The sequence below is a fragment of the Fringilla coelebs genome, assembly GCF_963513975.1.
Source record: "Fringilla coelebs genome assembly, chromosome: 16".
Lineage (NCBI taxonomy): Eukaryota > Metazoa > Chordata > Aves > Passeriformes > Fringillidae > Fringilla > Fringilla coelebs.
Window position 1 is genome coordinate 180,494 of NC_140042.1, and position 21,809 is coordinate 202,302.

General features: G+C 41.1%; 2 protein-coding genes across 7 annotated transcripts; one reads left to right on the forward strand and one right to left on the reverse strand.

The window, feature by feature from the left end:
* Nucleotides 1-10: 10 nt before the first annotated feature.
* On the reverse strand, nt 11-12,533 carry IL4R (interleukin 4 receptor). Of its 3 annotated transcripts, none has more exons than XM_084216676.1 (10): nt 12,416-12,533; nt 9,798-9,911; nt 7,062-7,203; nt 6,039-6,190; nt 4,838-4,992; nt 4,128-4,284; nt 3,229-3,328; nt 2,553-2,622; nt 2,337-2,413; nt 11-2,235 (listed from the first exon to the last, which is right to left on the reverse strand). In XM_084216676.1, exons 2-10 carry the CDS (start codon nt 9,865-9,867, stop codon nt 504-506), a joined length of 2,655 nt encoding a protein of 884 aa, XP_084072802.1. In that variant the 5' UTR covers nt 9,868-9,911; nt 12,416-12,533; the 3' UTR covers nt 11-503. The 3 variants fall into 3 exon arrangements, with proteins under 3 accessions (XP_084072802.1, XP_084072803.1, XP_084072804.1); XM_084216677.1 differs by lacking the exon at nt 12,416-12,533 and adding an exon at nt 11,919-12,365; XM_084216678.1 differs by lacking the exon at nt 9,798-9,911 and having other exon boundaries at nt 12,416-12,449.
* Nucleotides 12,529-20,707, forward strand: NSMCE1 (NSE1 homolog, SMC5-SMC6 complex component). 4 transcript variants are annotated; one of them, XM_084216685.1, is made up of 8 exons: nt 12,529-12,580; nt 13,615-13,758; nt 15,994-16,115; nt 16,944-17,021; nt 17,762-17,908; nt 18,917-19,033; nt 19,900-20,020; nt 20,472-20,707. In XM_084216685.1, exons 2-8 carry the CDS (start codon nt 13,641-13,643, stop codon nt 20,555-20,557), a joined length of 789 nt encoding a protein of 262 aa, XP_084072811.1. In that variant the 5' UTR covers nt 12,529-12,580; nt 13,615-13,640; the 3' UTR covers nt 20,558-20,707. The 4 variants fall into 4 exon arrangements, with proteins under 4 accessions (XP_084072811.1, XP_084072810.1, XP_084072813.1 ...); XM_084216684.1 differs by having other exon boundaries at nt 12,534-12,580; nt 13,599-13,758; XM_084216687.1 differs by having other exon boundaries at nt 12,534-12,580; nt 13,599-13,758; nt 20,484-20,707.
* The last annotated feature ends 1,102 nt before the right edge of the window (nt 20,708-21,809 follow it).

Here is a 21,809-nt window from a genome sequence, read left to right on the forward strand (position 1 = left end):
TCATGGGTGACCTATAGCAGTCCTCACTTCAGTCAAGATTGAAATAACAAGCAACAATTCAACTTGCCATACAGTTTATTTCCAAAGACTAGTTCAGTCTTGGCAAATGTGGCTAGGCTACCCCCATATAGCAGTTGTCCTCTTGGGCAAGGGTTCACACAAAAGTTTCATTTTTTTCTCATTTTTCCTGCTGTTTTCCACTAATAGTTCTATTGGTCTTTTTTTTAACTGCAAGTGCCAGTCTGGAGTCCTCACTGTGAATGGTATGAGAGTCAGAAGGATAGGAGCTACTCACAAAATGATAAGGTAGCTCCTTGTCTGAGCCATGGAGCTCCAGGGACTCTGCAGTTTTTCTGTCTAAGCTTAGCCCAATAATGTCCAGTGATGCTGGTAAGCTGACTGCTGAGCCACTACCCCCGCCCCCATCTGCATGCTTCAGCACCTCTTCACTTCCCCCTGCATCTCCAAGTTCCCCCAAGTGGTTGTGTGAGTGGCAGTGGAAGTTAGTATTTTAGTCTGTTATCACCACCCTCTTGCATTACTTTACCAGTAGGGTTAAAGCTTTTCCATTTTGTTGCCTTTGTAGCTCTTTCTCTGCTGTTTAAATCTTGACATTTCATCTCTAACATATGCAACAGCTGTTCATCTCTGATGGTATTTTCATCACTATACAGCTCATTAGTGCTGTTGATCCAAGGGCTACCATCACTAGTCTGTGTGTCACTCTCACTAGATGCTAAACCTGGGACAATGGTGCAGTCAGAACCCTGAACAGTCAAACACACACCATCCTTTATCCTTGGGTCAGATTCATAGATTGCAGTATCTGGAGGTGCTTCATTCAGGTTGTTGCACAGATTAATGAAGGATTCATATAGTGATGTAGACATAACCTCGTTGTCACTGTCCCAGTATAGACCATTACATTTACTTGCACTACCAAAAGGCTGATAGCCAGATGGCTGAGGTGCAATGGGGCAAGAAATTATATCAGTTTTCCTTTGAACATTTTGATATATTACTTTCTTATGCATTTCTTCCTCTGAAAGAAAAGCCGAAGCACCTTCATTTGCATGTGTGGAGAAAGACAGAAAATCATTATGTTCTGAACAGGTGTTTAGAAAATCAAGCTCAGTGCTGGGCGATCTGTAGTTGTTGTAACACATCTGATTGCTAGCAGGCTGAGCACTTTGATCTCTGCAGCTGCATTTGGGCATCTCTGACAACTGTCTCAAAGGCGGTAAGGAAGGCACACTTTCAAAGCCCAGAGTCAGGCTACTGTCAGCCATTGACTGAGACATGAGGGCAGTGAAGCTCTTGTATGCAGAGCTGCTTGGTTCCTTGCATGCAGACACAAGCATATTAAAGCTTCTGTAGGCAGAGCCACAGGGTTCCAGGGATGGACCCAAAAGGGTGTCACAGCTCTTGTAGGCAGAACCACACAACCCTATGGATGCAGACACAAGGGTATCAAAACTCTTGTCTGCAGGGCTGTTTATTCTGTCTGTTTCAGTTCCAAACAATGATTTATTTGTAGACTCCTGGGTCAGGACACAAGAGTCAAGCTCACTTTCAGAATGACATAGAAAGCGCCTTTGATGAACCATTTGTTGAAGATCTCTTGCATCCAGAGAAGCAGAATTTATGCTGGAGCTCCGATATCCAGATTCAAAGGATTCTTCTGATAGTTCTGACTCTTTGCTGGCTGTACTACAATTGTAGTCATCTTGAGAGGCTTTGGTGAAAAGGGGAGTTGTATGAGAAATACCACATGGTTGCGGACCCTGGGCTGCACTTTCTTTTGGATTTTGCTGCAATGGATTTCCAGATCCAATGTTCTCTAAGGTTTTCCTCTCAGCTGTGGGGATGTTTGGGCCTTTATTGTCTTCCATGTTATTTTCATCTGCCAGGAGTGCATCAAACATGTTAGCTAGTAACTCATTGTGTTCAGGGTGCTCTCTGAAAGCACCAATGCTGCTCTCACAAGGCTCAAACATGGTGATCTGGTTGCCAGTTTCTTCTTGGCTCTCAGTTTCACTGTCTGTTAAACATACACAGATGTCTATACACTCTTCAACTGGTATTGTATCAGGGGTTAAAACTGCACTGCTGCCTTTTGGCAACCACTCTTCAGACTTGCTGTGGCAACTGCAAGATTTCTCAACATTTCTGATGTTATCTTTTCCCTTGAAGTTTTGGCTTGACAAACTTTGAGCCAGACAATTCTTGCAACTTCTGTTTTTGGAAGTCAAAAGGAAAGGACAGTTAATGTTTATGGTACAGGAAACAATTTTATGCTGAAAAGCAGAGGATTTTTTTTTTTTAATCTTACTTACATTTGTTGTTCCATGTGACTCTGCTTTAAGTCCTGGAACGGGAACCTTATTTCATCAAAGTAGCACAAAACTGAAAACTAATAAAGATATAAATGGGATTTAGGACACCCATGAACTGTATTTAGTATCCCTTACACTAGACAGACAATAGAATTTACTGCATATTCTACTTCTGATGATCAGGATAAGGTATTTTTTGCAAAGCTTTTGAATTACCTTGACATTTTTTACAACTGATTCACTCTTCGCTGGATTTGGGATTTGATCCCACCATTCTTTCTTCACTCTGCAAGGAAAGAATGAAAATAACTTGTTTTGACTGTACTTGGGCTTAATCAGTGTACATTTCTCTCTTCTGTTCTCCTTTCCCTCTTAGGCATCTGCATTGCAGCAACAGAAAGTGCTGGTTTTGAGCATCTCCTGATTTTCATTAAACCAGTGCAAAGATGTCTGTATGTTTGGTATGTGACTGCTCTGCACAATAACAGTCACCCGCTCTTCTAATAATGTCTAAAAGGATTTGTGAAATAGACACACATAGGATCTCATTACCATTTAAAAATTTCACATTACCATTTAAAAATTTTTTGAAAGAAATAAAGGTATTTAGCCATCATTACTTGAACTCCAGCAAAGACCAAGGTCCAAAACTGACAACCCCTACTATAATAAGCCTATTCTAGTAAGATTAATAAGACTATTCAGAAAATGACAGAGTTTATAAAACTGACTTGTGTTTATAAAATCTCTGCTCACAGACAGCTAGATAAAGGTGCTGAGAAAACCCAAAACATTAGATTTCTGTGCTACCAGACATTTGTCTAACCAATAGCAATACTGATATCCATATAAACTATTACTCTATAAACTCCGTGACAAGCAGGATACCTACTTGGTGAAACAGAAGTAACAAATTATGGATCCTGCCATGATCAGTATGCAGGATGTGGGCACAGCCATCTGCAGAATGTCTTCAGCCTTCACCGGGTAATCTGTTAACAAGCAAATGTCTACATGTGAATGTGCATCTAAATGCAAGCACTGACAATACCAAATCATTTGCTGCTCTTCTGCAACTCAAAATAATGCTCTTTTAGAGGATATAAAATAAAGCTTCCAGCACGTTAACAAGAGACCCCCACAGCTGCCAGCAGCAATGGTGTATGGTGTGTCAGAGACCTAGCACAGGTACTGTGCTCAGCTGCTGGGTGTGGCAAGAGCTGGAAGCGCCAGTGTGCACTGTGAGGCCACTGTCAGCCCTCAGGGACAAGAGCTATCACACAGCACCTAAAATAACATTATCATTGTCACTGTAATGCAGCTATGTTTCTTGTTCTCTCTGTTGCTCTCCAGGGGCTTTTATAAACCCTCCTACCTCTATTAAAATACTGCTTTATTTGCAGCATATATATATATATATATATATATATACACACACACACACAATTTAAATTTATACTCACTTGCTCTCACATCAATGTTGCTGTTTAGCTCAAATATTTCTTCTACTTCCCTGTTGTCTACTTCATGAAATATTTATAGAGAATAAACAGATTCCTTTCAGCCTGTTTTTCACAAGGCTAAGCAATCCACCCTCCCTTGGTCTTCTCTTCCTTAGCTTCCCAAGGAGTTGCCTATCTATGTTTAGTGTCTTTGGAAGCCTTTACAGATGTATTCACATTACATTCAAAAAGATGAAGATGATGAGTCCATAATTCTCCTCCAAGAGAGAAGCAGTCTTACATACTGTATACCATCCTTTTACCAAGCTGTTATTTCTGACACTATTACCATAGTGAAATTCAACTTCTTCACTCCATTCACTCCAGTAGGCTGGGTAGTCCACGTAGTTACACCTGAGACTTGCAACATAATCATAGCCTCTCTTCAAGGAGCTTGCAGTAATCTCAAAGCTTTTTGCCTGGTAGTTAATTGCTTTTACAGAAACCTGAAAAGAAAATCAGAAAGTTCCCTTTGATTTCTTTATAGGGTGAAGGGTTAGTGACAGCAACTACATATCAATAGTGTTATGTGTTTCAGTGACCTTTCACAAATGAACGACTATGTATGATACTGCAGTTCAGGTCATCAGCAGGTGGCATTTGTTACCTGCCACCATGCATGTTCTTCTGCTACCAGAAGCAGCCCAGCCCAGAAATGCTGTATTTTTCAGAATTCACCTGCCCCACAGAGCCATCAACCTCCAGCTTCCTGATGTCTAAGGAGCAAATGAAGTTCAGGAAATAAAAGCATTGTATTTTCAATCTCTGCCCTGTCTCCTGCAAGCAGCAGACTATTTTGGGGTGGCAGTCAGAAGAGTTTCAATTCTCTGACACCCACTCTGAACCATCTTGGGGGCAAAGTGAACTGTGGCAAGTGTGTAATCAGGATCACTGTGCTCTGGCCGGCCTTACATTATTATTAATGAAGTGACTTTCTAGAGAACTTTTTACACCATAAAGCCCTAGAGACAGAAAATGAAGAGACTGGGTGTCTCTTACCTCAGTTGGGTGCTGCTTCCTCCAGTATTTCACTTCATAGATGACTGGCTGTCCAGAGAGAAAGGATGGATGAGAGTAGCTCTCCTCCCAACTCAGATTGAAATTACCATTTTCAGCTTTCTCAACGGCAAGATTTTTAGGGGCTCTTGGCTTAACTGTATGTTAAAAAAGACAGAATAGGGTAATGGGAGAGCACTGATAGAGAGAAGCATTCACCAGAGACCGGAATATCATTGCAGTCAATGCACTTAGCCCTTTTCACTTTGCTGTAGCACAAGAATAGAGAGGCTAAACCTGAGCAACTTGAAGGTATTTATTAAGCCCTGATTCCTCAAGCTGGCTGAACCAATTGCAAGCACGGCCTTTTGGTGCACTGGATGCAGCTTTCAGCCTGGAGAAACAGGAACAACCTGTGCCCTGACAATAGCAGGTGTGAGGCCGGGTGGGCACAGAGCCCCAACATCACAGCCAAGCTGTCCTGGCTCCCTGTCTCTTGAAAATCAATATGGACTTCTGCTTATTTGGAAGATAAGCAGCAGCATCAATCAAGTATTCTGAAGAGAACCAGCTCCTTGGCCTGCCTAAAGTATGAAAATGGTTTCTCTGAGTGTTTAAGATGACAGGCGTTACCAAAAAGCACACTGTTCTGACCACACTGGGGGTCTAGGTGGAGACATGAACTGTATCTACACTCTGTCATGTTTAGGAGCAGTCTCTTTAACTTTTTAATCACTAACTGTTAAAATGCAACAGCAATTACTGTAAATATTCTCCTGCTCATTTGACATGATTCAACTAGCATGAAAAATCAGAGTATGACAGAGACAGGAATGGGAAGAATTTCAGTAGGAATAACCTAGTTTCTTTCTAGCAACTGAAAGTAGCATGATTCCCCTTCCTCTTGTAAGCCACAAGTAAAAGGCACTAAAGATAATCTAAGTCCCAAACTCCTTTTGGCTTGCAGCTGAGAGGGTACAGCTAGAGGAACAATCACTCTCTGCCTTCCCCATTACTTACATTAATTCCTTAAGAATCTAATCCAGAATCAGGTTTCTAAAACAAATGGATTTTGCATTTAAGCTACCATGACATTTTGCACTTCTGACAAGCAAAAACTGTTCTAGGGACATGAATGAGAAGTTAGCTAGGACTGCAAAGCCTTGAACCAGATGCGCCAGTGACAAAGTAAACAAGTTCTTACCAACAAGGGCTGGTGTAACATTGTAATTCCACATATCAGTGCCATTGAATTGTAGGGCTAGAATATACGTGAGGCCTAATACAAAATATTCCGGATATATTGTACAAGTGCACCTTAAACTGTCTTTTTCATTCTCAGGAACACACTTGTTTCTGAAAAAACAGGCACAAAATTATGTGACGTTTAAGAGAATATGACACACTGTTCCTTGAAAAGGTGAAATCAAATCTCCCAACACGTATAACCAATCAGAACTGAGACAAGCCAGTTCTCAGAAATGTTTCCAAAACAAAACTGAGATCCCCAAACAACCCACCCTCCCTAGCCAGCCCCTGGATATCTGTATCACACAAATAAAAACCTGACAGAAAGGCCAAGTATTGATCCCAAATACAACCCTTTGTCACACTTTAGCTTCTAAAGGAACATACTAACAGCTTGTTAGTATAGGAACAGGTTTATTGCAGTGTATCAGCAAGGTTGTTTGAATGTTGGTGTGCTGAAATCATGCACCAAGGGAAAGGAGAACCCAGATGCATCTTCTTGTGCAAGAGATGATGACTGGCCCTGCTCAGAACAGGGACAAGTCTGTGCCCAAACAAGGAGCTAGCTACACTGTATGCAGAGACAATCACCCGGTCTTCAGTGGAAAGTATCTTTGACACAGGCTACAGACCAGTGAATCAAGAAAGATTTCTCATGAAGAAGGTAAAATTTTACATGAAGTTAAAGTTTTGTAAACTCCTAAGAGCCCTACCACTGCCACCAGTAGGACTTGATCCATCCTCTATCCTAAGAGAGCAGAAAATTCTACAGAAGAGTAGACCACTGAACTGAGGGTGCTCTTAATTGCAGAAACCCATTTTACTTAAAAGGAAATAATCCATTTTACTTTAAGAGGAATTATCTGAAGTACATTTTGTCCCAGACACCCACAGTAGAGGAAGGAAATTAAATCCAATAGTGGTTATAGGATATATGAAACTCTAACAATGGCAGTGTAACATGTTATTAAATACATACGACACAGAAGAAGAAGCCTTGCTGTAGTAGAGCATGAATTCTTGGGAGCAATTGGTTTCTGCAGGCACCTTCCAGTGGCAAACCAGCTCTTTGTCATAGTCAGTGAAGCATGCAAATTCTTCTGTGTGTCCTGCAGTCAAAACTAGGGGAAAGCAGCATACAATGAGAAGCAAGAGAATCAGAAGACTATATTGGACTAAGCAGAAATACTAACTTTTCCATCTAAACAGAGCTGCCACACCTCTACAAATAAAGTGAAAACATTGCTATTTTTTGTGTCTGGGTAAATGGAAAGAGAAAGAGACACTCAGACTGTCTCCACCTTTCTGAAGACAATGTCTATGGTCTTGGACAGGAAGAGTCTGCAGTAGTAATACTGAGATAGGCATATTTCAGCCAACGCAGACTTCCAAGAACAGAAAATCTGATTGCAATAGCTCTATTTAAAACACATCAGCATTAAATTACATTACATTAAAACTGCATTAAATACAAAAGGTTCAAAACCCAAAATGCAGATAATTAACAGAGTCAGACCAGGATCACTGCTTACAGTCATGACCTGTGTTTTACCTACAACTAAGGCAAAAGATTCTAAGCTTCCCATACTTCATTTCACTCAGTACTTCCTGCTCTGTCTTCTACTCATCATTGTTATGACAGCATTCAAGACTGAGTGAGGAGAGGAAGTCACACTGAGCCAGGCACTGAGGAGGTACACGAAAGCCCAGAGTCTCTGCACTCCAGTGTTCAAGTTTATAACTATTTTACTGGTGGTATTTAACAAAAAAATAGAAAATAGTGGTCAAAATATCTTTGTTAGAACTGGAAGTGGAAATAGAATCCACAATCCTCAGTATCCCTTCCAGCCTCACTTTCCTTTATTTCAATGTGCTCCACAAGAGTGATACACAGAACAGAAGAGGAGAAGCTCGGTGACAGTAAGGCCACATTGTTATTTGGACTAACCCTGATACTGGACCCTGGAATGGGATTATAAGAAAATAGCTAGAAATAGCTAATAATTTTATCATCCAAGACAATTATTTGCCTTTTCTGATGTTTGACTTCTCTTTCACAGGTAAATAATAACACTATCTCCCTTTTCTTGCACAATCTGTACAAATATAAATCCTTTTCTGCTTTACAGGTCAATCTCCTGTAAAAAAATTAAAATACCTGCTTTTTTGAATCCTATTAATTAAGACTATCTGAGAATTTCCAAAGGGATTCTGCTAGAAGGTTTTATGTGGCAATTATACAAGACCAAATTTTGTGTACATGGCCCACTACATTACCAACTCTCCATGCTGATCATTTACATTGTAAATTCAAGACTCATTTGCCAGCTATTCAAATCCTGCAAGGTCTTTGTCCTTCAGCCACTTCTGCTTCACAGGCTTATTCCTTCCAACAGGTACCAAAATTTCAGATTATTCCTCCCACACCTTTTTTGCTGAAAGTACCAAATTTCATTTTATCTTCCCTACATTTCTACTTTTCTGTAGTCCACTTGTGTTATTTACTATGATCCAACTTCTGCATACTCTAATACAGTACAAGATCTGCAAGTGTAAAATGTGATGGTCAGCTACCTTTTAGTGGATATGATATATAGCACAATGGGATCTATACAATTTGGATTCTAAGTTGTCTGATATATTGACTGCTGATAAACCTAGAACTTACTGTGATTCGTGGTTTCATTAGTGTTCAAATACTTAAAAAATGTTTTGATTTAGTTACAACAGCTAAATATTTATCCTGCAGATAAGAAATATTGCTGTTATGTCCTTTCTGGATGGAAGTACCATGTTAGGTTCCCCTTTTTTTCTGCATGGTACCCAATTCTTTAACACTCATCAAAAAAGAAGCAAGTCAAACTTCTGCAACACTTTAACCGTCATACTACTTTTTATTTTACAATAATCATTACCCTGTTGATGTTTATATTTGGTTGTCATTTGTAATTTTATTGCTAGTTTCCTTTTCTCATTTTAAAAGTACTTTTAACAGAAGTACTATCAAGTTAAGGCCCTTAAAGATGAATGACGTTATTTTTCAATCTGTTAATTATCTTGCACTTTCAATACTTCACTTAAATGAAGCTCTCCCTGGTGTGTTAAGCTATGACGACAAACAGCTTTATTTTATCTTGCCATTCAGTGCTGTCATGTTTTTCAGAACTCTAAATTATATTATCTGCTCTTTTCCTCTCACCTTCTCACTTTTTCATCTGTTACACCATATTTTTTCAAAAAGCTGAGATATTTGAGAATTTCCTTTTGAAACCATATACAGTATAGGGTTTGTTTTGACTTTGTATAGTTAAAAGAGGGAATTGAAATACTGAATTTCTTTTTTAATCCTCAAAGAGTACACAATGCTGAAGAAACTTAAAACACATAGTTAACTAGGCAAACAAGCCCAAACAAAACACAATAAAAATAAATTTTGATAAGTATCATTTAGGGAAATGAAAAGATGGGATTACCTAGACCAGACAATCCTCCTTTCTGCAAATTTCTAGTTTTTCTTGTCCACATAGAAAAGGTCAATATAAAGATTAAAAAGAAAAAAAATCTAAGATTTTTTTCTAGTACAGGGATACTTCTGACATTTGAAGTTACAAATTTTATAGTAGTTAATTAGTGGTAACAGCGTTACCTAGTGGTCATAGAAAAATGCTATCAAGAAAAGCTTCACTATAGTAATTTGAAATATTGACAAACATACCTTCATTTGTTGTATATGAAAAGAAAAGGAACCACAGGATATATGGTGCAACACTTGGGAGTCTTGCCATTACTGAAAATGGTCAGGTTCAGTAGGAAAAACTGTGTTGCAATTCTGCCAATAGAAAACATAATAAGCTTACATCCCTGTCTCAGTTAAGGTAAAGGTGTAGTTTTTCCTACCACTCTGTTAGACGTTAGAATTCAGACTCCCTGCTGTACCTGTTTCCCACCTCTGGCCCCTAAAATTAGCTCATGGAATGAGACATGTAGAAGAATAAGGAGAATACAAATGAGCTAGAAGGCTTTTCTGCAAACTTTTCATTACAGAGGGAAAGAGACTGACATTGGCAGTGGAGTTACTCTCTTTAGCTACTAGAAAAGAAAGGCTGCTAGTATGTAAAGGGTAAAAAAGGGCAAGCAGCAGACCAAATTCAGTGACGTTGTCACCAAAGCCCTATGATTCCACTCAAATAAGTAAAAGAATTTAAGAATCAAGTGTCCCATCTATTGACTAAAATGTTTTCTCCAAGTCCTATCACCAGTACCTTGATAATCTGAGTATCACCTCTTTAAAAAAAAAAATTTAGCAAAGAACTCTGAGCATTGCTCAAAAGAATGCCGATTCATTAAAACATTAATTATTTAGAAGTTGTAAAACACATACCGAATCATTATATAACCAGAACAACTTTGGAGAAGTAAAATAATGCAGCTTTTATGTCCCTAAGCGGAGGGAAGGGGAGGAGTCCTTCTCTTGGTGAATGGTATTGGGTGTTCTGCATAAGATTGGTCAGGTTCTGAAGTAGAAAAGACCACTGTAAGATATTTGTGGATGGTGGTTCAATACTTTCTTCCCCAAACCAACCATGCAGCAGAACCACAACATGTGTCTGAGAGAGGTGAGTCTGTATGTCTGAAAATATCCATCTTAGAAGTTAAGGGATAAGGACATTGTTAGTCAAAATAGAAGATCAGAATGGAGACTCTTCTGTGAAATTCTCTGGGGCAGTTGCTGCTCATTGAGTAGTTCTTTATTAAGAACAAACTTGAAAGACAAATTTCTCATCAGAGCTTGAGAAAACTATTACTCAAGAGCTGAGTTTTTTTAACATTCTGAGAACAGATGAAAAATGACTAAGCACAGTCACATTTAATACATTTTTTAAAAAAGAACACAAGCACCTTGGCTGCTGCTCAGAAAAAAAGAGCCAACTGCTCTGGCATAAAAAAAACCTAAGCCCTGATTTCCCTTTTTCCTGGAATTCTCAAGAGAGGAAGCATTTGCTTTCCACTGTTAAGTAATACTGCCATATGACTGGAGTTCCAAGAAACTCTTTTTGGCAAAGAATCCTGAACCACGTAAGCATGTCCCAATGAGCAGATGGCAGACAAAAACTATCTTCTCATGGAAGAATGGGTATGCAGATGTGGATGAAAATGGAGTTAAGCCAGTGCTTTAATGAAACTGTAAAATGAGAAAATTTTAAAACATCCACAGCTCTTCTGCCTGTTACCTCTTAAGTTTTTCATTATACCAGACAATGAAATACCAATCGTAAAAAATACGTAACACATACAGACAAAACTAAAATTGCAGCAAACCTAGTAACTCTGATATATTTGAGAAAAGTAAATTGCGAAGACATAAGTAACTTCCCCAAAACTAGGAAAGAAATCTCTGTCACAGTTAGAAGCAGATCTACATGGTTACTGGCATAAGCTACATGCTTTGACCACTAAACTTTTCTGTTTCTTGAAAAAAATGCAATGTGATTAGAATTTTGCATTTACTATCAAGGAAAACGGTACTAACTTTTGGTCTGGTCTTCTAAGGAAATTAGGGTCACATTTCATTAACAGGTATAATCTCCAAAACTGTTATGTGCAAAGAGTAATTCCTGCCCAAACCAAGAGGTCATATTAAACAAGACTGCTTAATGCACCGTTGCTGCAATTGTACAGCTAAAGCATCATTCCCTGTTTAAAACTGTCTCTTTTTAAAACTGATGCACATCTTGTCTTACGCTCTAGTTTAAAGCACTAACTATAAACGCTGAATAAAATGAGACAAGCGGTACAGAGCAAAACAAAAGGTTCACCAACAGATTCTGCATCAAACCTTGAAAAGAAAACCCGTGCGGCATGCAATGCCTTCTGACGAGAAACCTCTCCCTTCCGGGCGCCCAGCACGAACCGGTCCGAAGCTCGTAGGCCTCCGGGCACACGGGACGCGCAGCCTGAGCCCGGGGCTGGGCACGGCCGGCAACGACTCCGATCGGGAACGTGGGCCCGGGACAGGCGCGGCTGCTGCGCCCACCGCGCAGCACGTCCAGCAGGAGCAACACTTCGGAGAATTACACCTTTCTGTGTAAAATACTGTAAAAGGAGCTCTCGCGTTTAACAGCCTCCAGGAAAGAGAAGCAATTCTGGCCCGGAGCCGCCGCACGGGACGGGCCCACGGATATGCGCCCGGCCAAGCCCTGGAGGAAGCACAGACCTTCCACGCTTCCGAGAACCGGCACGGAGAAAAACACAGACGGCACAAACGGCACGCCAAGCGCAAGTAACGAGAAGGAGTCAGTCCTGACGCCAGGACGAAGGGGTCGTCGGACGTACCTTGTGTCTACCGGCGCCCGCTCCGGACCCAGGCACTCCTGATCCCGGACGTGGCGCTGCCCCGGGCCCGGCCCGACGCCATCCGCCCCCACACACCGCCCGTCCGGCGCGGCGCGGCGCGGGGCGGGGCCATCGATGGCGGGGAGCGCAGCGGTCGCTGAGTTGGTGAGCGCGGGCGGGTGTGGGGGCGGCTGAGGGGTGGTACCGCGGTGGGACCGCGGTGGGAGCCCCGGGGAAGCCCGGTGGGTCCCGGCAGGGCCGAGGGCTAGCGAGCTGGGCGGTTTTCCGGGGATAGCCTCCGTGGGCTGCGGCTGGCCCGGGGCCGCGCGGGCGGCGAAGCGGAGAGGCCGAAGCTCAGAAGCGGGCAGTCGGTTGGTGCAGTGGTCAGGCAATTTCCTGATCTGCATTTAATTACTTTAGGCGTTCTTCGAAACCTGTAGAGGGTTATTTTCTGTCCAAATTCACCCGCTCTGATTGCCTGTGCACAAATCAGGCTGTGTGGGCAGCAGGAGCTTTATCTAACACAGAATGATGGACGGCGTTGTGTTTGTCACCCCACGCTGTTATTTTCAGGTTTGCAAATACCGCAGGGGAGCGTTTTGTAGCAGTTAGTGGGGCGTGGAGCGCTCTCCAGTTCCTAGCAAGTCAAGCCGGCCCAATCCAGTTTGCTCAGCAACATGCTCTGCAGCTTCGATGAAAGCTACGGTGATAGAGATAGAGAAGATCACTGTGAAAGTTTAGAAGCTCAGTGACTACCAGGGGTGCCCAAAGACCCTCCCAGAGCACCGTCTGAGACTAACTGTGCAGACTCAATCGCATACTGTGTGTATAACCTTGAGCCAATTACGCGCGTTAAGCAGGAGTCGTTCCCCTGTGCATCCAGTGCTGCAGTGAAGTGTTGCTTGCTTCTTAATACTACGTGGGTGTTAAGAAGGAGTTTTAGTCCCATTTTTGGGTGACAACGACACAATGCCCACGTTGTTCTTTTCTGTAGCTAAAACTAGTTAGATTTTATCTCTTGCACCCTTCCAGAACCTCAGAGCTGCTCACCCTCTGCATTCTGAGGACAGCCTTGGGATCTGCTTTTTTTGCCCTCATTCAATGTAATAGACTTTAATTGAAATCTTGTGTATACTTGGACTGTTGTATCCTTAATTTGCATTAACATGTGCATTAATTCCAGCTTAAACCTCCTGCAGCACTTGAAGCCTGGTGAAACAATCTGATGGCAGCTCAGATGACCAATGCTCATCGACGGTTCCTGCAGGTTCTGATGTCTAATGGGATAACAGAAGGATCAGAGGCCAGAAAATTACACCAGCACTGCTGTGAAACTGATAAAGGTATGTCTGTCTTGGTGTGAAAGAACTGGGTTTTTTTCCTGGTGCAGCTTGCAAATACTTTGATTTCTGAAGGGCATACACCAGCTAAAAAAAGTTTACAGACTCTAATGATATGAGTGTTCCCTCTCTTTCCTGAAAGATAAAGTAACACAGCAATGAGTAAACTAACTTCTAATCAGGCCAGATTGATATATAGTACTTTTTATTTTATCAAGGTTGTTGTTTATAGATTATACATATAAATTATTTAAAAAAAATAATTTTTGACACTGGAAGTACTTCACTATAGTTAATGCTTTTAAGTAAATGCACTTCAGTTATTTCTCTCAGGTGTCATGGGAGAAGTGACTCTACAAAAATATTTCTGTGAGGATGAAATGAGGTTTCCTGGTGAATTGCTCTGCTTTCTTCCCACCTCACCTGCACTGTATTGTCCATTCTAAGTCCTGGAAACTCTGCTCCTAGCAGGCTTAGGAGTGTCCCTGTGCCATGCCACCATGCTGCTCACGCTGCAGGGACTCTTCTGGTTTTCTGTGAATTTGTACCTACTTACCTATAGATGTAAGGTCAGATTCCCACAAAGTAATCTATTTGTATGTCTCTTGAGTCAGGAACTGTAATTTGACCTACTTTTTAGATGCTAAAATTGTGAAGTGCAACTTTTGGTGTTCTCTAACCCTTGTTCATTTTTAATGGAGAATTTTTATCCCTTTTTTTTCCACATGAGATCTACTCGAGCAGCCACTTAACATTAGAATGTAACATTCAAGAGTTAAAGCTGTTGTACAAGGGTATTCTGTTACCTTTCATCTTTTACCCTCTCTGGGATCTGTCACTAAAGCTCCCTGACTGCTGTGTGCAGCATTTCCTGCTGGCAGGGGCCAAACAGGTGGCAAAACTATTTTTAATTTTGTACTTGCTTTACTATGGTTCTTGTTGTTTGTTGACTTTGTTCACTGAAGGAGTCTTGTATATCAGAATCAGGAGCTCCTGGAGTGCTGTTTGGCGCTGGGCTGGATAGTGCGGCGCAGTTTGGGAGCGGGACCTTGGCCCAGTGCTCTTAGGCAAGCGAGGGACTCCTGTGACTGAGAAGAGGATTAATTTCATGATAACTGCTTGTATTTTTGAGACATGAATCATTTATCTAAAATTATGAGCTGTTACTTTGTGGCAGCAGCTCTCTGGTCACAGAGAGCAACAGACAACTTTCCCAGAACAATGCCTTGGGAGGGCTGTGAGAAGATCAGAGAAAAGAGTGAGAAACAATTCTTACTTCACTTGCTGCACCTGTTATTGTGAACATGCGGATTGTGTTATGGAGATTTGTTTACCAGAGGATGGTTTCTTAATTAGCCAATAGTGAAGGTGTTTTAATTAGAGGACCAATTAGGTCTACCTGTGGCAAACTAGGGTATTAAAAAAGCAATAGGTTTCTTAATAAAGAAATCATCAGCATTATGTAAATGTATGGAGTCTATGTAACTTATTACCTGGCTGGGAGCCTACTGTAGCATTACTTAGCTCTGGTTTTTAATCCATAGCCTGAAGAAGGCAAGCAGGAGTGTTGCCACTGACAAAGTCTTGTTTTGGATGGATGTGAGGGTAGTGCTGGTGCTGTACAGGCAAGAACCATTGTATAGTAGTCTTGTGGAAGACTAACCATTGTCTTCCACAGAACGACTGCAAAGTCCATCCTAATTATGTCTATGATAAAACTGCTGCTAGTATTTGCTTGGTTTGTAGAACACAACTCAAGATATTTCTTGTGTTTCTACAACACTAGAATTTTAGGTTTTCTGATATGTAAGTTGAGCACTTGGGTGCCATTAATTTGTGAAACAGAGAATACAGGAACAAGAAGTCCCTTGTGTATAAAGCAATTCAAGACAGTGTATTTTTCTATTGTGCATAATATTTTTTCTCAGTCATATGTTATTTTCAATTCAGCTTAGTTCAGGTCACTGTAATTACTGGATTAGTGCTATGGGTTCCTGGCAACATGGCAGACGGTCTGGACTCTGTCAACTGATTTTAAAGGAGCTGAGCATCTCTGAAGGCCACGAAACAGCAGCACTAGGAAATTATATGTCTGCTGAATAGAACAGCTTGAATTCATGTTTGAATTCTGCCTCAGTATTAGCACTCTTACCTGGGAAAAATGTTTCACATAAAATGATCTGCCTGATGTGTAGTTGTTTGACTTTTCTCTGTATGACTTTTCTCATTCATTTTCAGTTTACTATGCACATGATAAACTGGATGATTTCATCAGCACTATTAATAGCCACCTGCAGCCTTTGTTTATGCAGATCCGGAAGGGAATATCGGAAGACGATGGAAGAGCACATTATGCTGTAGTAGGTACCTGCTGTGCTGTGTTTGCATGGGGCTGGCAGTGGCTGCAGGAGCTGCTGGGAGGATAAACTGTCATAGCCCAGATGTATGGGAACAGGACATGGCAGTAAGGATGACAGCAGTGTTGGAGTTACTTAGCATAAACATTGCTTAAGTGCTGAAGTGAGATTTCTTTTCCACCGGAGGCTTTCTTTCCTGAGACAGATTTTTAAACTAGAAAACACGGAGAGCAGTCCAACATCAGTTTTCTTTTTCTCCCACTCAAAAATCAAACTAGCACAAAAGGGTTGCTGAGAAGTAGGCTAAAAGCTGTTTCCCCAGATGATCTGCAATGCGCATGTCAGAGAATATTATCTAGTAAGTTCAGAAGACCATACAGAAGGTGTCCTAACATTAGCTGCTGCCTTTAACCTTTCCTTTTTCCAGTTAAGTTGAGCTAATAATTAATAGTAGTAGCATGTGCAATAGGAGTAGAAAACATAGGCAACTGGTTTTCACAGTGAAAAAAAAGGTGACTGATAACATAGTTCCTGCTGCTATCACCAGACCAGTCTAGCACCTGTGATGTGTCAGCTCTGGTGCAGCACTCTGTGTCAGTTCTGTGAGCTTGTGTTGTGGAATGGCTTTGCCTGGGCAGAGGAAGCTGTGGAGAATTTGTAGGTGGAAGATGAGGAGTTGCAAAGAAAGAACTTGAATACCGTCATGTGCCCCTCAGAGAGCTAACTTTTATGTTAATTGTAAGATGATGTATTCTTAACCTCAGGGTTTTTTTTTTACAGTTTCTGGTATGAAACTACATCGGCACTTTATGTCAGTTTATTTTTTTGTAGGTTAATTTGGCAGAAACTGAAGTAACTAAAATGGCATCTGACTATACAGAAATTGAATTGGAATTGTTCAGAAAAACAGTAAGTATGTCAGTTATCACTTAGTAAATCGTATTATTTGTGAAGCTCTTGTCTTAAAATGAATGAAAATCGAAATGGAGGTGTGGTTGAAGAAGTAGTTGCCATTTTACCTAAGTTTATCTGAGATCAAATTGGTGGTGTGGGCAGGGATGAAGGTAGGTGGAAGTAATGATTTTCTGTTGTAAGTCAGTTATGGCTGAGGCCAGATCAGCTCCAGGGAATGGCTCCTTGGGTTAGGGACAAGACATGCCTACTTTTAGTTACACAAGCAACTCTCTTCAGGATTTTCAGTCATGACTGCTGAGTTTTTCACTGGCTTCAGTAGTTTAGTAATATAAAGTAGTTTTTAATGCTGATAACATACAAAATGAATTTGCTGATTTGCACTTAAACATTTGTCTCTGGTTATTGAGGTTTTTCATCAAAAGATTTTTGACAAAGAGCAGATAAAAAGAAATGGATCTGTCACCACTGAGTGTGGCCAGGGGTCCCTGAATGTAGCTTCATTCAGGCAGCACGTATGCTTCTATTTGTGGAAACGTTTTCTTGGCAAAGATCAAAACTGCTAAGGGGACAATGCTTGTTCCAGCTTTTGGCCTTTGTTTTACAATTCTTGTTCAAGCCATTTACTGTATCTCTCACATACATGGATGCAAAAAAAATGCATATCAGCACATTACTGTAAGGTGTGTCTGCCTAACTGCAGTGTTTCTAATACTTGGTAATGTTTCTTCCTGTAGATGGACCTAATAATTTTATCAGAAAACGGCTTTGCCTCATCTACAGATATTTTAAACTTGGCTGACCAACTTAAGACAAAGAAAATGAAGAAAAAGGAAGCAGAACAAGTGCTGAAAGTTTTTGTGGAGGATAAGTGGCTCTCTGAGGTAACTGCATTCAGGTGTTCTTAGTTCAATGGGTCCAGCTACCATGTTCTTATGGATGTGGTAGCTGAGACTGGAGCTCTTCTTGAATGAATGATGGCAAAAATGGTCTTATGGCACCTTATTGCTCATGGCATCTTATTGCTGCTCCAGTAATTTTTGCAGAAAGGGAAGTAGACTTAAATGGAAAAAGTCCTTGGGTAGATCTGTACAGGACTATATGGTTTCAGTTTCTTATACTGGAGCCAGGTGGGTTTGTGTGTCCAGTCCTGCCCAGTGATGCACAGACACAACAGCACAGCATCCTTTGTACACAACAGCACAGCATCCTTCAACCTGGAACAAGAGCTGGGGAAGGCTCTTTAGGGTGATCAGTGCTGTTAGTTGCATTTAGAATTTCCTGAAAAGGAGTAAGGCCAGACATGTTGAAAACTCCTGTACCAGAAATGCATGGGCCACTGTGCACGTGGTTACACCTGTTTTATTGTATGAGGACGCAGTGGAGATGAACTCACCATGCGGACCACGGTGGACTGACCATGTGGGTACTGCAGTTGCTAGCTAAGTGAGACCTTAATCCCTTTTCTGCTGGAGTCATTGCATCATAGATCTTCAGCCTGCTGCCACACAGTTACTTACATGTTAAGTTGATTTGGCAGATATTTCCAAAGATAGATCAAGCAGGAAATGCCTCGAGTTTGTTGAAAGTTGGGAGAATTTCCTCTAACATTCTTTTTGGGAGGATTCCAAAACAGTGTGCCTCTGTTAAGGAGCTCATGCTCACTCATCTATGCTTTCCAAGGACTAGATCTCTGTCAAAAGTGTGGGATTTTTATTCTGTTCCTCTGAACAAAGGAGTTCTGCTATTTCAAAAGTGTTCTGGCATTGCATTGTACAGCATGTTGGTTTCATGACTGTAGAAAAAAGTGGATTGTTAACAGATGGTTAGCAAAGTCAAAAAAGGTAAAAGGAATGAAAAGAAATTCCTCATCTCAACACTTGTTTCCTTAGAAAAATGGAGAATATACTCTGCATACTCGTTGCATAATTGAGATGGAACAGTACATTCTCAGCAACTACCAGGATGTGGCAAGGAAATGCAACATCTGTCACAGCCTCGCCATCCAGGTAACATGTTTTATCACCTCAGCCAATGGACTTGCATGGTCATAGCTGAGGTTTGGGATGGTTTCCCTTTGGTATAATCTTGGTCTTGTAATCTGGTCATGGTCCTCATGCATTTTGTAAAATTTTTTTTTTCCATTTTAGGCATTTTATCTTCTGTCTTTAGAAATAAAATTGTCTTGGAGCAGTGTCTCCAAGCATAAACTTAGAAAAGTGCACTCCCACAATGAAGAACATGGTTTTGCTGTCTAGCTTTCCAAACCAGCATGTTAGTGATAAGCTCCTGATGCTGAAAGAGGTTTAGCAGTGTGGTGTTAGCAGTGTCCTCTTTGGGCCTTGCCAATAGATGTCATCATGTGACACATTCATTCTTGGTTCTGGGATTTTAATTCAGCAATTCTTTGTGTTTGGACCTCAGAAGGAACACGTGCGCTATGTAGAGCATGCTAAAGCACTGTGCTTTGATAGCTGGGATGTTACCCATTCCACCTTGCTTAAGTAGTTACAGCCTGGATTCATATTCCAAAATTGCTACGTTTTCTTGCTCTGTGAGCCTGCATCTTCTGATCTACCCAACTAACATGCTTCCATATTACTTTTTCCATCCTGGTTAATCTCCTTTATTGCACTGAAATTGTTGTCTTTCAAGCTAAATTTTGTCCATATAGGGAAAAAGTATTTCCTAGTTTACAGAAAAAGACCTCCTTTTACCATTTACCAGTTTTGACTGTTGAGTGTGTCCACCACCTGTATTGTGGGAGCCATTCTTTGGAACAAAGCATTGCATATCTGCTGCTCTTTGTAACAACTTTCTCTTAAATTGAAGGACAGTTTAGAATTATTTTATGAATCAACACTCCTGATTTCAGAGCCAAGTATGTGAATCCTGTGGAATTGGAATGCACTTACCTTGTGTCAGAAAGTACTTCAGAGGCCAGACTGAACCCCGCTGTCCCAAGTGTAATGAATTCTGGTCTTGTGACAACCCAGGTACTAAGCAATGTATTTTTAAAAAGTTGAATGTAATAATACTAGGAAATGGCCTGTGATGTTCAGTGGCACTGCCTGTATTATTTATAAGTGTGACTATCAGCTATTTCTGACTTCAGTGGTATGTTTCAGATGCTAAACCACACACAGGCAGCATTGAGCCCCCACAGTGCCCGAAGAGTGCCATAGGGGCATTAGCAGACCCTGTGTATATTTTTTTACACCTATCTTTAGGGGGGAGGGGGGAAGGAATAGAGGCACACACAACCCATGACACTAAACCTTCTGGAAATACTGAGCTTCTAAGAATCTCTTTGGAATTACTCCATTTGTCCAGGGAAATTGGACATTGTGAACAGCAACAGAGGAATATACAAAGCATTTTAGAAAAGGTGGTTATACAGTATTATCTTTTTTTTTGTGTGTGTGTCGTCCATTAACCTTCCTTTAGTTTTCTTTACAGGTGTGAATCGGATGGGCTCCCAGACTTACCACAGGGCTCCACTCTTGGCCCTAGATGATGCCAGTAAAACTTGATGTCAGTGACATCTGTTTGCCCCCACTCTGGCAGAACAGCCAGACTGTATTGTATTCATAAGTAACAGTGCTCAGTGTACTAATTTTCTTAAGTTCTAAGAATCTTATAATAAAACTATCATTGATGCTCCTGTTCATAGTAATGCCTGCACAGCTTCCTTGGAGGCTGTTTTGTGTTTGTAATTCTCCATATTCTTGGGTTGGGAGTCTCAGTGCATGTTTGGGGATGAAAGATGCAAATGTTTTAGTCAGTCCTGCAATCTGATATATGCAGCTGAACTCTTGAAAGAGCCCTTTCTCGGCAAGTGCTCCCTGTTTGTACAGGAACAGTACAAATTCAGTTGCACAGTGGAAATGACACCTGCTGTAGCACATCGAGCAGGTGAAAAATCAGTGCAGTGTGTGCAAGGCAGCTGGCTCAGTCTCTGACCTAGGGCTGGAGTTGGAGCACTTCTAGTTGGCACTGTGGTTGTGTTTTGTCCCTTCTTTAGAAGCAGAAGAATTTGTCTTGATGTAAGGCCATGCCATGAGCATCTGTGCTCTCTAAGGAGGGAATATTGCCACAGGATTGGGAAGCAGTAGGACAGGATGTGGGGCAGTATCAGCTGATGTCTGCAAACTGCTGAAAACATTACCGTACTGAGATTCTTTAGGTTTTTTGTCTTGGCACTTCTGTCTCCAGTTTTAAGTAAGGATCCTTTTTCCTTTACTTGTAAAGGAGCCAAGGACTGGCTATTGCCAGACACTAGACTAAAATGGCAGCATTCTTGTCCTTGGTAGAGACCTGTGACTCAGTAGAAGGGCTGTGGCAGCAGGTAATATGATGGTTAATCAAAGTATAATTAAACTTCAGGTTATCTAACTGCAATTAAACTATGGATTAACTTCAGTTATGTTCTAGGTTTTAATATGATGTTGTGGTTTAGAAATGGTACTCCCCAGATTAGTGTTCCCACCAAAATGCTCCAAACCATGAGATGCTTGCTCATTCCCTCCTCCCCTGACCTCTCCCCTCATGGACAGGAGAATTGGGAGGTCCAAAAGATAAAGACAATGAGTTGCAATAAGAACAATTTACTGGAAACAGCAATGGAATAAGAAAATGAGCAACACTATCAATAACACTGTACAAGAGAGACAAAAAATTCACACAGATTCACTCACTAAAAGACCAAGGAGCCTCCTCCTGGCTACTGCAAAAATTAACCATATCCTGGCCAGAACCAGGACATGAATAACTTTTTCCATTCAG